At 40.2% G+C, this 14,493-nt stretch overlaps 1 protein-coding gene across 2 annotated transcripts in view; it reads right to left on the bottom strand.

The window, feature by feature from the left end:
• Nucleotides 1–14,493, bottom strand: part of HERC3 (HECT and RLD domain containing E3 ubiquitin protein ligase 3) — a 138,157-nt gene that overhangs the window by 110,997 nt on the left and 12,667 nt on the right. For both annotated transcript variants that reach the window (XR_004031735.1, XM_030819118.1), the window contains exon 3: nucleotides 13,878–14,132. Coding sequence is in view for 1 of the 2 variants with exons in the window: in XM_030819118.1 (XP_030674978.1) it covers nucleotides 13,878–14,103 (226 nt within the window). In the remaining variant the exon portion in view is untranslated. The remainder of the gene's footprint in view (nucleotides 1–13,877; nucleotides 14,133–14,493) is intronic.

The raw sequence follows: 14,493 nt of genomic DNA, 5'->3' as shown, positions 1-14,493 counted from the left end.
TTCAAAAGCTATGAACATTTTCAATTTTACTAAAAACAGCCAGTTGACTGTATTACAACAAGATTGTAGCAGCTCACACCTGCTCAATCAGCACAACCCATTTTCCTACATGAGTGATCACTAGGTATTACTCTTTTAAAAATTTCTTGCCAATCAAATGGATGATGAAAAAGTGGAATCTCATTTTCATTCCCATTTCCCTGAACATATTTGCATAAATTCATTGGCCATTTGCAAGCACTCCTTTGTAAAATGTCCATTTTATTACAGGATTGCTTATCTTTTTCTTATCAAATTAAAGGCACTCTAGCATATTAGAAATACGAAATCTTTGTCTGGCAGTTATTTCTCCCAGTCTATCACTCACCTTTTGGCTTCGTTATGGGATGCCTTACGCCATAGGAAATTTTAAAATTTCATGCAAACCTGCCAATCATTTCTTTTATGGCTTCAGGACCACATTGAAACCCTCATGGTTGTAAACACATTCCCCTAATTTTTTTTTCCTATTATTTTTATAGTTTTATTTTTTACATTCATGTCTTTCATACATCTGGAATTTACTTTAGAATATGGAGAGAGGCAGGGAGTCTAGTTCTATATGCCAGGTGAACAGCCACTTATACCAACACCATTTATTAAGTAAACCATCATTTCCCACTGAACTGCCGTGTTATCATATGCCTGACTGACCTGGGCAGCCATGCAGTCTTGACCAGAAATAAATTCTGCATAAAAGCCTGACTATAAATAAGTCAAAGTGCCCTAGTACTTTATATAAATATGCAAATTACACAGAGCAGTGACATATAAAATTCAGAGTCAAGAATGCTCTAAGGGAAGGGGAATAACAGAAAACGTGAAAAGAATTCAAGACATGGCTCCTTCTTGGCCTGTGGCTCTACCTCACCAGGATGACCAGCCACAGGAAGGAACACAGAGCAAACAAACTAAAAACAGAAAAGGATGAATAAATTCTGAAGTCTCTGGCTCCCTCCAGTCTTTCCTGTCATGCAATTTTATGGGTTAATTCCATCCACAGGCACTACAGCTCCCCTGGCTGGACACACAAGGTCAGTCTAAGAAGGTCTCCAGACACCTCTGTTTGGCTGGAACAGGTGTGGCCTGCCAAAGCTGATGGTTCATTTAAACTGAACAAACTCAAAAATAGTGTTAGTTGTTTTCTGGCCCAAAATATCTAAATCAAGGCAGTTAAATGGTAATTCATAAAGTGGTTTAACAAAAGGGTGGCAGTAAGGAGATGAAACAAGACTTTGTTTCATTTTTCTTGAGTTCACAAAATGCTGAGGAAAAGGAATTCTGTGGGTACAGAGGTCCTGCCCAACCTTAGGTGGAATGTACTGGTACCTTCCCTCCACTCAACCTATGTCCAGTGACCTGGGGTAAGGGAAAGATCCCTCTTTCCTCACCAGGCACTGACCCACCCCTTCCCACTCCTAATCACATTTTATCAGTTCAGAAATACAAAAACCAGCTCTTTACAAATCCTTGACCAAAGATGAGTTCCACTCTATATGAAAGAGTAGCAAAGGCTTTATGACAAATTAGAAGGGTAGAGAAGAAAGGAGAAAGGTAGTTAGCCAATCTGAATTATACCCTCTGTGATCAGCAGAAAGCCTCTAATAGCCAGAATGACTACATGCCCATTCACCACTAATATCTCTACACTGCAAATACTAAAGGCATTCCCCAGTGCTTTTCTACTTTAAAAGCTACCCTTAGGGAGTCATGAAGAACAGAAAGATGAATAAAGCACAGGCTGGCACTCATAAAGACACTGCAATAAACTTCCAGTTTCTCATTCGTGGCTAACCTGGTTTAACGTATCCCTATTATATAGCACCTCAAAGAAAATAAAAACATTCCATAATTAGTTCAGCCTTCTTTCCTCATCTGAAGGGAAAGGAGAACATGATTTGTGCCTCCTGGTGAGTTCAGCACAACTGTTACCTCCATTTTCCTATCGTTCCTTTCTCTCCAGCTTTTTCTCAACATCCTTGCTTCCAGCTCGTCCTGGAGGAGACCCAGCATTCACTGCCTGCCTGCTGCCTCCACTTCCTTGAGGGAAACCAGGGGACTTGCTGCCTAAGGGCATAATGGTCCCCACTTTTCTGTGCTCCCTGTTTTTTTTTTCTTTTTTTTTCTTTTAGACGGATTCTCGCTCTGTAGCCCAGGCTGGAGTACAGTGGTGCAATCTTGGCTCACTGCAAGCTCTGCCTCTCAGGTTTATGTCATTCTCCTGCCTCAGCCTCCCGAGTAGCTGGGATTACAGGCACCCACCACCACACCCCGCTAATTTTTTGTATCTTTAGTAAAGACGAGGTTTCACCGTGTTAGCCAGGATGGTCTCGATCTCCTGACCTCGTGATCCACCTGCCTCAGCCTCCCAAAGTGCTGGGCTTACAGGCGTGAGACACTGCACCCGGCCTCCTTATTTTGACTTTGTGCCTAAACAGCCTCTGTGTATAGGCAGAATGTAGAACTTGCTGTCTCAATCAGCACAATCTACTTAATTTCATCATGATCAGCACAGTTCATATAGCATGAGGCCAATTCCAAACCAATAAACTAAAGACTCCTTTAATGTGATAAACTAATTAATCACAAATCTATTTGAAGTGGAAAATGTTGGGGATTTTGTTTGTTTTTGTTGTTGTTGTTAAGGGCTCTCTGCAAAGTCTAGTATGACTTTGAAAAGAAGAAAATGAGATAGAGCCTTATAACCCTCTTCCTAGCAGTATGAACAACTCCCAAAAAGAGTCAACAGGCTGAGATGCTGTTGTGACTTGTCCTCAGGGAAAGTTCTCAATTTTTTTTTTTTTGGAGACAGGGTCTCACTACATTGCACAGGCTGGCCTCAAACTCCTGGGAAGATGGGCCTACAGGCATTTCAATAGTGAAGCGTATTAAAGGAGAAAAATATCATGAGAGAAAATAATACTTTCAACATAACAAGCCAATTCTGGCACCCAAAAAAACATGGCATAGTGGCAAGGCTGACCCTGGCTGGTAAAGCACTTGGGGAATATTTGCAGGCTTTAAATGAGGCCCAGAAAAATCTTACACCCACACCAGTGGGCTAGAGATTTGGCAGGAAGAATAAATCTCTGCATCACTACAAAATTCCACTCCAGAACAGAAAGATGGGAAACACAGGAGGCAACTGTGCTACTGACTTAGCCTATCCTAGAAATACCTCTTCTCATGTGAGATGATAAATTTTCCTCATTGTTCATGACACAGTTTAGCATTCTGTTGTTACTTGAAACTGAAAGCACAGCAACTGATACATTACCACTAAAAAAAAAAAAAGATCATGTAGGTTTAGACTCCAGAGTGATCTCGTCTTAGGCAACTGCAGGATGCAGAAAGGAAAATCACTTGCATTCTTTCAGGCCATTTATATCTCCATCCAAAGATTCACCCCCATCACGGCTAACTGGAAGTCTAAAGTAACTGCCCAAAGATTTCAGCTGGGCTAGGAGCCAATGGATTGCACTCTATTTACTAAGCCTATGACAAGATCATACTACCCAGCTAACTGTTGCCAAACCACTACAAGACTTTCAGGAGCACCATAAAGTAGTCCCTGGTGTACCACAGTGTCCACAGCGACCTAATTTGATTCCCTTATCTTTGCCATTTTGGATGAGAATGCTGGAGGTAATGGTAACAATTGCATAGAGAGATGTATGTATGCATGTCCATATGTGTATATTCAGTTTTACAGTATACCCAACATAAGTAAGGTACTTTTCATGGGAACAATAAAGAACTGCAAAAATTGAAAATAAAGAAAATAGACTTATCCTTTAAAACCTAAAAATGAACATAATAATAAACTTTCCCTTAACAACCCTAACTTATAACATCTGCCTCAGCTGAATGTCCATATCATTCATCAGATCCTGTAGTATTAAGGGAATCTATAAAAGTGATCAACACAATTTACAGATGTATGTTTGTATACATCTAGAAACTATGTATTTGTAATGAATTTATTAATTTGTTAATATGCTGGAATAGCAGGATCAAAACAATTGTAATGAAAAGTGTCAACACAAATTACTACTACTGCTACTACAAATAATGATAATAGCTAGTGCTTGCTTCGGCAGCATATACACTAAAATTGGAATGAAATAGAGATCAGCAATTATTTTTTCAAATTAAAAATAAAAATAAATAATAATAGCTAGTACTAATTGAGTGTTTACTATAAGCCAAGCATTATTCCAAGTATCTGATATGCAATGTATTAAATCCTCACAACCCTAATAGGTAGATATTATTATCTACATTTACAACTAAGGAAACTAAGACATGTAGAGTTTAAGCAACTTTGTCCAAGTCACACAGCTAGTCCATGCTCTTATTCATTATGCTGCCTCCATGATTAGCTAATACTCTGAATTAGAATTATTCACAATCATGATTTCAGTTGTTGCAAGTCAGTTAACAATTGTAATAGAAATTTCAATGCATATTTTAATAATTAGTGGAAAAAATGATTGAAAGTCTACAAGGATATGAGACCATACATCTGTTGGAGGGTTATCAAAGATTTCAACATTACATGCTATCAAACAGCATTCACTCAAAAAGACATACAAAGAATTCCAGTAGCCCTTGAAGAAATGTAAAATATCAGCTGACCAGATATACCCCATTCAGGCTGATAAACTACAACATTCTACCCACCCTAGATCTGTAAAGATCATAGATCACCAACCTAGATGAAATCATCAAAATTGCCAAACTAAAAAATTGCTATTGTAACACAAAAATTCAGAATTAAAGGGTGGATTTACAAAAATCGCTGAACATCCCTAGAACCCTGAAACCATCTCCAAAGCTGCCCCTTCTCCGAAATGTTACAATTCACTCCTCCAACAAGCTCACAAACTTAAGATAAATGTGAATCTTATAATGTGTGTAGGTACAGAAGATGACATTTGTTAGAATTCAGAATTCAGTACCGTTGGTGGCCTATCTCTTCACTGCAGGACAACACTTATTTTGACACACATAGGACCTGTATCACCTGTTTGACACCTGCAGAACTGCATGATATAACCTTTTTGGGTGTATCTTATATTCTCACCTAGTCTATAAATGCCCAAAGGGTGGGATCTGCACTAATTTGTTGTGTTCTAAGAGTACTTAAAACAAATGAGGAATCTAGAAGTTTAGTCACTCAGTAAATACCTGCTGAATCAGTGACTGAATAAGAAGTAAATAATTCAAGAAAATAAAAAAACAAAGAGCAAGAGGCAAATAGCAAGACAAAATACATCAGCCTGAAATATGAATTATCATGTGTGCTTTTTATTTGGTGCTCAAAAGAGCTTAAAAAGGCAGCTGACAAACAGTAGTCTAATGGTTTTCAAGATAAAAAGGAAATTGTTTCTTAGTACCTTTTACCAAAGTACCTTGATCATATTTGTATTTAAACAATAAATTAAGGAATACAAGCTTCTGGGTGGGCAAGTTTGTATCATTTTTGTTTCTTTAATTAAGTACTGAGTGGAAATTAAATGTAAACAAGTTTGACAATAAAATCTTATCAGTCATTCTCAATCAGCCTGAGGTTACAAAAATGTCCGTGAACAAAATTCTAGGATTATTAAACCCAAACTGTCAGTAATCAAGCAAGACTCAAACTCAACTCCCTTTTCTTTTCTCCTTTACATATACCTTGGATAATAATACAGACCTACTTTACAAGGCTATCATGAGGATTAATCAGCTTAAAAATGCTAAGCATATCAGAGATAAAGAGAGCTTATATACGTATCGTTAACCACTTTTATAATTAACAAATTAACTAAAATTCTTGTTTCATGAAGCAAACCATTTTGTTAATTACTTAAAAGTAATACTGCAGGTTTTTAAAAGTCACAAATACCTCACACTAACGAGTATGCTCATTAATAAGTACACATTTTCTAAAACACTCAAGTATCTTTATAGAATGTAGGCTGAGTATCACAGACAGAAAAAAAAATTCCGATCAATTATCCCAGAATAAAATTATTAAATGACAGTTTATCCTGATCCTTAGCCCTCTGAACCAGAAAGTCATCTACCTAACTATCAAAGGAGGCAAGACATCCTACTAGTTTTGATTATAACCTTTATCACCAAAATCAGAAAGGGGTGCGCAGCCTCCTGAACCACCTGCCATTCCTAATAAGGAATAGATGGGGCCCTAACAAGTGCCATGTTGGGATCTGAACACTTCCTATGGCACATTCTGCCTTTTATATCAGCGTTATGCCCATAGAAACGTGCAATTCAATAACAGGAAGTCATTACAGGGTCCCTTCTATTTCCTTTCAGCTCAGCTGGTTTGCTTTTCAGCAAGAGCTGATTAACATGACAGAGTTATTGCGCCCTTCAGATGCCCGAGAGCAACCTGAGAAGCTGGTTGAAAGCATTACTTCTACCACGGTTAGAAGCAACCGCAGTTTGGGAATTGAAGCTTTTGGACGTTCTGCTTTATAAACCTCATTTATCAAACAGCAGGAAAGCTGTTACATATGGTGATGGGCATTATGGAAATGCTTAGACTGAATATAAAGTGCGAATGTGAATTGGATTAAATTACCTGCAAGAGGGAAACTAACTCAGGAGAAAGTAAAAGGAACCAATCATAGAGATGAATCAAATAGAGTTGCATAGAAATGTTAGAGCTTGCTTATAACTTGTTACCCTTGGGCTCTGCTATAAGATGATTTCCTGGTATGTCTACAGAGAATTTTAAAATTTAGCAGAGTCAAATTAGATTACACTGAATAACTGCCCCTACCACGGTTCTTGTCTATTCACGATAGGTAGAAAGATTAGAAGACACTTATGTAAGTTCAGATACCCCTAATAACACAGAGATTAGCTTACCCTAAAATCCCAATATTAGAAATCGGAGTATGTATGAGGAAAGGAGAACTATTCATTTAGCTGAAGAGTACTGTTTACAATGTGGCTGGGTAGGAGTATGAGAGGCATGGTAAATTAAGGTATTTATTGAATTTTTTCTATGGACAATCAGTCTCTAGTTTAATAAAAGAGCTCAAGATTTACTTAATGTCCACTTAGTCAGTTTACTTATAAAAAATAACATTCAGGAAAAAAAAGCTCATGTTTTGTTTACTTGCTTTATTTAAAAAAAAAAAAAGTGGGGGAAGGCACTTCCTAAAAAATGCCAGCTCTGTAACTTTATGTCTTAGAAAATTATAAAATAAATTCATGGACAAAAACCATAAGGAAATTAGTAATAACCCTATGATGACTCCAATCACAAAAACTCTGTCTGCTTTGCGGGGGAAGGATGAGGTATATGTCAGAATACAAAGGTGAGAATGAAGGAGAGAAAAGTCACATGAGAGAGGAATGTGCAAAAGACTTATAATACAATACTTTTTTTTAAAGTTGGACACTGAATTTAGATGGGGCTTAATATACTGCATCTGAAAAATGCTTCTGGGAATCACAGGCCTCTCTGCCCTTGGCCAAATCACAAATGAGTCATGGACACACCTAAGCTAGAACTCTGTGTGCTGCCTGACACACTAGGAAAATATCTGGGGCCTGAATAACCAGGAGTTTCAGAATTTGATGTGTCTTTGAAATGCCTCCTTCTTACCACACACACACACACACACAGTTGGTCACATAAGGGTATTACTAATGTGAGAAGTAGAGAAATGAGAGTACAAAGAAACCACAGTAGTCTCAGGGTCGCAACAGCAATAGTTAACTGTTACATATTCTTAAGAAGGAAAAAAAGGATCTCCAAAACCCTTACAATCACTAAGAAGTGCTTTGTATCACTGCTGTGGCACATCTACAGAATGCATCCCAAAAAAATGAATTGATGTGCCTTGCAGCTGAACCAGTTAGAGACAGTGTATAATATGGTATATGATAACTGGCAGGACAGAATCAAGGCACACATTAGAAGACTTGTCCAGGTGCATCTCCTACACCACTACCTTCTTTCAACTTTCCTTCCCCTCAGCAAGGTCAGATTATGTGGCTCCCAGGGTTGTTTGCATTTTAACAGGAAACAAAGTTTCAAGGCAATGAAATAAATCCTCCTCCAGACTAGTGCTAGATGACCACACCCATGCTGGTGGATGCCCTGCTAGGACTAGAAATATTAACAAGTCCAATCAGCAAAGTAAGTGTTGAGGGTCAGGCATTACTCCGTTCACAGCTAGTACTGCAAAGCAAGAGAAAGAAACTTAAGTTTGCCACTTGGGTTCAAAACTCTGTAAGCCCCTTGGAGGTAGGCCACCATGGAATTAACTCCTTCAACTCACTTCTTCACACTCTCAAAGCCTTAGAGGAAACAGTCATACACTCACTTTTTAAAATCCTTCATATTTCAAAGTCAACCGATCTGGGCGATGATACCAAGTTGAAATCACAGACCTGCCCATACCCCCCAGAAAAATCCTCTTTTAAGGAAGGGGCCTTCCATCATGCTCCCTTCCCAAATACCACAGAAGCTACTTGGGGGTAGCATTCCTGTGGGCCAAGACCAACAGATACCTGTAACAAACTACGCCTGCCACGCACTTCCCTTCCACGTCTAGCAGCTCTCCAGGTCATGGTTCTCAATAAGCAAACACAGAAAACAAGTTCATTCTCTTCTTCCCACTCATTAAAAACAAACGCAAATCGTATCCAGATTTAGAACACACCTACCAATGAAAAAGTTAAATGAAGAGAGGGAGGCACCCACCCACATAATCTTTCCATTCAAAGAAGCACTATTCCAAGCTGCTATAGAGTTTATAATTAACAGACAAGCTTAACTAACAACAGAAATTTCTGGAATCTCTTGTAATTTACACTAGAGTCTGCCTTATTCCAAATTTAGATCACAAGCATGGGCTGGATTCTGAGGCTGAATCCCAAAGCCTTCTTGGCACACCTCTAGCTTGGGTTTCTTGCAGTCACTCAGCCCTGCTGGGGAGCGCGTCTGCAGGATGACTGAGGGCCAGCTGACCCAGTACGCAGACAGACGCACTGCGGCTGCTTTGCCAGAGCTCACTCACATCCAGAGGCCCAGCAACACCTACCATTAGCTCCTTGGAGCTGCATCAGGAGGCTGTGCTGGAGAAATGTCTGGATGCACTCAGATGTATTCGTTATGATGCCTTCTACAGATCTTTGCTATCATTGTTCTGTGAGGTTTTTGCTTCCTTTCCCAGCTGCTACCCCAGGGTGAATCCTCTCACCCAAGTTCCAAGACCAAGGTGTGCAGTGAGGCATATCTGAGCACCTGACTCTGCAGTGAGGCTGCCTGATAGAAGACCAAGCCACAGAGAAGACAGATAAGGAGGCTGGGAAGAGGGTGGCCATCACTGGCTACTGTCAGAGGCGTGTGAACCAGAGCAACTCCATCTTAAACAAGAGCTGGGTAAAATGAGGCTGAAACCTACTAGGCTGTATTCCCAGACGGGTAAGGCGTTCTTTTTTTTTTTTTTTTTTTTGAGATGGAGTCTCGCTCTGTCCCCCAGGCTGGAGTGCAGTGGTGTGATCTCGGCTCACTGCAGCCTCTGCCTCCCGGGTTCAAGCAATTCTCCTCCCTTAGCCTCCTGAGTAACTGGGATTACAGACACGCGCCACCATGCCCGGCTAAAATTTTTGTATTTGTAGTAGAGATGGGGTTTCACCATGTTGGTCAGGCTGGTCTCGGCCTCCCAATGTGTGGGGATTACAGGCGTGAGCCACTGCACCTGGCCCGGGTAAGGCATTCTAAGTCACAGGATGAGACAGGAAGTCAACACAAAATACAGGTCATAAAGACCTTGCTGATAAAACACGTTACAGTAAAGGAGCCAGCCAAAACCCACTAAAACCAAAATGGCCACGAGAGTGAGCTCTGGTTGTCCTCACTGCTACACTCCTACCAGCGCCATGACAGTTTACAAACGCCATGGCAACGGCAGGAAGTTACCCTATATGGTCTAAAAAGGGGAGGCATGAATAATCCACACCTTGTTTAGCATATCATCAAGAAATAACCATAAAAATATGCAATCAGCAGCCCTCAGGGCTCTGTCTATGGAGTAGCCATTCTTTTATTCCTTTACTTTCTTAATAAACTTGTTTTCATTTTGTACCACGGACTTGCCCTGAATTCTTTCTTGAGAGAGCCAAGAACCCTCTCTTGCGGTCTGGATCAGGACCCCTTTCCTGTAACATATTTCTCTGTCTGTAACACTACCAGCAGTTTCGTGGTGTCTTCTTTATCATGTGAATCCCCTTCATCAAGAACTATCTGATTAGAACAGGAAGTCTACTCCTTTTACAGGAAAGGGAACTGTGACTCAGAAATAGGAAGAAACTTGCCCAGGGCCACACAATTATTTCCTGGTAGATAAAAAACTAGATCCCAGTTCCCAAACTCCCAGCTTAGGCTTCTTTCCCTGTAACTCCAGAGACAGTATCAGCCTTTACACGGGATGGCGAAACTGCACGGTAGCATAATTTCTGAGGCATGATATAAAACTGCCAGACACTACATTCAATATTTACACAGATTAGTCTACCTATGAAAGAGTATTATAATCCCCATTTTTATTTATTTATTTTGGGGTTTTCTGTTGTTGTTGTTTTTTGTTTTGTTTTGAGACAGAGTCTTGCTCTGTTGCCCAGGCTGGAGTGCAATGATGCAATCACAGCTCACCGCAGTTTTGATCTCCAGGGCTCAAGCGACCTTCCAACCTCAACCTCCCAAGTAGCAGGAACAACAGGTACACACAACCATGCCCAGCTAATTTTTTTTTTTCATCTCTATGTTGCCCAGGCTGGTCCCCAACTCCTTGGCAAGCAATCCTCTGGCCTTGGCCTCCCAAAGTGATGGGATTACAGGTGTATGCCACCACACCTAGACTATGATCCCCGTTTTAGATTAGAGATGTAATGCCTCCATTAGTTTTATCTGATTCCAAACTTCACCATAACCTTGCTGTCTCTATGGGAGGACTAAAAAGATCTCTTCCCAGTTCCCAAAATACTCCCTTCAAAGGCAGGCTAGAGTGGTACAAGTCCTTCAAAGATCATTGGAGTGAAGTTCCTAAATCCTGGCTGAATATAGACATTCCCACAGGAAAGAGCATACTGTTGGGCCATGACCCTCCGAATGCATTACTTGTTAGACACTGGCTCTGGCCTAGGGAAACAGAGGGCACATTTAGGAGCTTAATGTGAGACACAAGTGAGTTTTAACAGGAGGAAAAGAAAGAAGACTTGGTTTTTAATCTGTTCCAGTATGAAGACCATTTCTAAAAGTCAATCTTCTTCCTGCCACCTCCATGGTAGTTGTATATGATACCTTTGTATTCTATTAATTGGTAAAATGCATAATAAATAGGATTTACTAATTTCTGAATTAGTGGCATTTTCAACTGAATTTTCATTTTAGTAAACAACAGAATCATTTGAAAACCTATAGTATTGAGTGCACTGTACATGGAAGGGTGTTCATCTGTAGACGACTCTACAAACCCCTTCCTTGAAATCCCAAGATTTCAGGGTCCACAGGTTAAGAAACTCCTGACTAGAACATGGAGTACTGCCCCCAGATGAGCAGGCCTGGTGCATGTCTCACAGCGGGCTTCCTGAAGGAACCTGGTGGCAAAGAATGAGGAATTGGAAGCTCATCAACCACACTTCACATCCTTCACAATTGTGCCTAAGCCCTGCAGCCCTCTTTCCAATGGGCAACATAAAAATTAACGATTATAAATTTACACTGACATTTTGGGCAGGGAAACTACGGAACATGGTCACTTACTATGGAAGGGAATAATAAACATGAGAGAAGAGGGAAACAGTGCCACAGAAAAAATTTAATTCATATTGATGCCAAATAAAATGGTAAAATCATCTAGAAAAAACTGTAAGGTTATTCTTTAATGAAGCTTCAGTGTCTGGAATGATCCGTATTGAATGAAAAGAATGGCAGGTAACAAAAAAAGGGGCAAACACCTATGCTAGTGTGACAAATATGTGATCACAATTTAAGACCCTACCTTAAAATTTCTCACCAAAAGAAGACTCATTTACACATCCTCACTACTAAGAGGACCTTATAAATCCATGCTACACATATACTGAAAGTCAAACTTAGATTCTTTATAAGTAAAAATAGGGCCAGGAACAGTGGCTCACACCTGTAATGCCAGCAGGCAGATTGCTTGAGCTCAAGAGTTTGAGACAAGCCTGGACAACATGGCAAAACTCCGTCTGTACTAAAACAAAAATTAAAAAATTAGCAGGTGTATTGGCACATGCCTGTAGTTGTAGCTAATCAGGAGACTGAGAATGGAAGGATATCTGCAGCCCAGGAGGCGGAGGTTGCAGTGACTCAAGATGGCACCACTGCACTCCAGCCTGGGCAACAGAGCCAGATCCTGTCTCAAAAAAAAATGTAAAAATAGGAGGAAAAAAATAAAATCAACAAACTTAAAATATGGGTAGCACCTGTTATAAATCAATTAAAAGCACTGAAATTTAAGGAAATGAATTAGCCCCCTACCTTTCCAGCTTATCCTCTTCCATCACCCTCTCTTCCCAGTCTCACCACACTATTCAACATGCCCTGAACAAGTATTGCACCTTTATATCCACATCACTGGGTATCAGATGTGCAATAAGCTTAGTGATGCTGCCACATTCATTCATACACCCAAGTGCACATGCATACACACACACACCAAAGTTCTACTCAACGCCCAAAGGCAGAACCAATCTCCCCTCCCCTACACCTCTGGTGTATTCTTCAACTTACATAACACAGACTTGCATGACAGCATTTGCCATAGGGATCACTGCAGCCACATCATCACCATATCTCATTCATCCCTCCACTCATAACACCAATCACATTGCTTAGCACAAAACATATAAGAGCATGTTGCAGAAACAAAGGAATGAATACAAGTAATCAGGAAGTAAAGTTTCTCATAGTGATTGTGTGAGGATTACCTATTCAAAAAACTGTCATAATTCTCAGCATTAAATTACTGGATTATATGGTTTGGCTGTGTCCCCAGCCAAATCTCATCTTGAATTCCCACATGTTATGGGAGGGACCCAGTGGGAGGTAATTGAATTATGGGGGCAGGTCTTTCCTGTGCTGTTTTCATGATAGCGAATGAGTCTCATGAGATCTGATGGTTTTAAAAATGGGAGTCTCCCTGCACAAGCTCTCTTCTCTTGTCTGCTGCCATGTGAAACATACCTTTCACCTTCTGCCATGATTGTGAGGCCTCCCCAGCCACATGGAACTGTAAATCCAATAAACCTCTTTCTTTTCTAAACTGCCCAGTCTTGGGTATGCCTTATCAGCAGTGTGAAAACCGACTAATACAATGGGCAAAATCTATTTTATTCTAACTCTGAACTAACTAGTCACCTCCCCTCCCCAGGTAACTGATATTACATATGTTCTCTAATAAGATGAAAAATAAAAAGTCTTGTGGTGGTGCATGCCTGTAATCCCAGCTAGTCAGGTGGCTGAGGCATGAAAATCGCCTCAAACTGGGAGGTGGAGGTTGCAGTGAGCCAAGATCTCGCCACTGCACTCAAGCCTGGGCGACAGAGCGAGACCCTATCTCAAAAAAAAAAAAAAAAGAAAGAAAAGAAAAGTCTGTTTTTCCATCAAAAGGCTTGAATTAGACAAAAGGGTTCCAAACAGGAAGGAATTCCTGCACCGTTCGAAAGAGCCTCCCTGAAAAGTGAATACTTGGTGGAGAAAGCTCCAACTGGGCCCTCTGCTGTTGTGTCCTCCAACTTTCCATTCTCACCAACAATCGAGACAGACAAGGTGCACTTACCTGGCTTGTTTCCTTCCCTCTCATGGCCCAGCTGCCCTTTGGTGTTCAAACCACATGTGTAAACTTCCCCATCTTCCAGCAGGAACACAGAGTGGTTTCCCCCACAGGCCACTTCCTTGACACTTCTGTCAGATATGAATCCACACACCTGGGGCTCAGCCACAATTCCCTGCAGGTTGGTGCTGATACCAGGTTGGCCCAGAGACCAATATCCCCAACATAACATTGTTCTTATCTTTCAGGGAATCATGTAGCCTAGGAGAGAGTTTAAAAATATATATTTTTTAATTAAAAAGAAATAGGTCATAGAAAATCAAGTAATGAATGTAACTAATCTAAAAAATAACCCTCCCCTTAATATTCTTCAGATATCTTACATTTCAAAATAAAACATATTAATACTGTTGAAAGCAGTTATGTTATAATGATGCTATTTTGTATTTTAATCAGAGTTTAAAAAAGAAGTTTAAATAAATTGTGTTTGTTTAAATGAATGAGTGAACAGACAGAATATGGTTTTCAGATCACTGCTAAAGAATACTGAGTACAGGAGATGGGCTGAAACAATCCTGGCAAACCATTAAGTGAGTAACAGTTTTGAAATTACTCTCAAGAC

This window comes from Nomascus leucogenys, chromosome 9 (assembly GCF_006542625.1).
Source record: "Nomascus leucogenys isolate Asia chromosome 9, Asia_NLE_v1, whole genome shotgun sequence".
In the NCBI taxonomy this organism is placed as follows: Eukaryota; Metazoa; Chordata; class Mammalia; order Primates; family Hylobatidae; genus Nomascus; species Nomascus leucogenys.
Note: the sequence above shows the minus strand (reverse complement) of the source record. Positions and strands in the feature narration are given on the sequence as shown.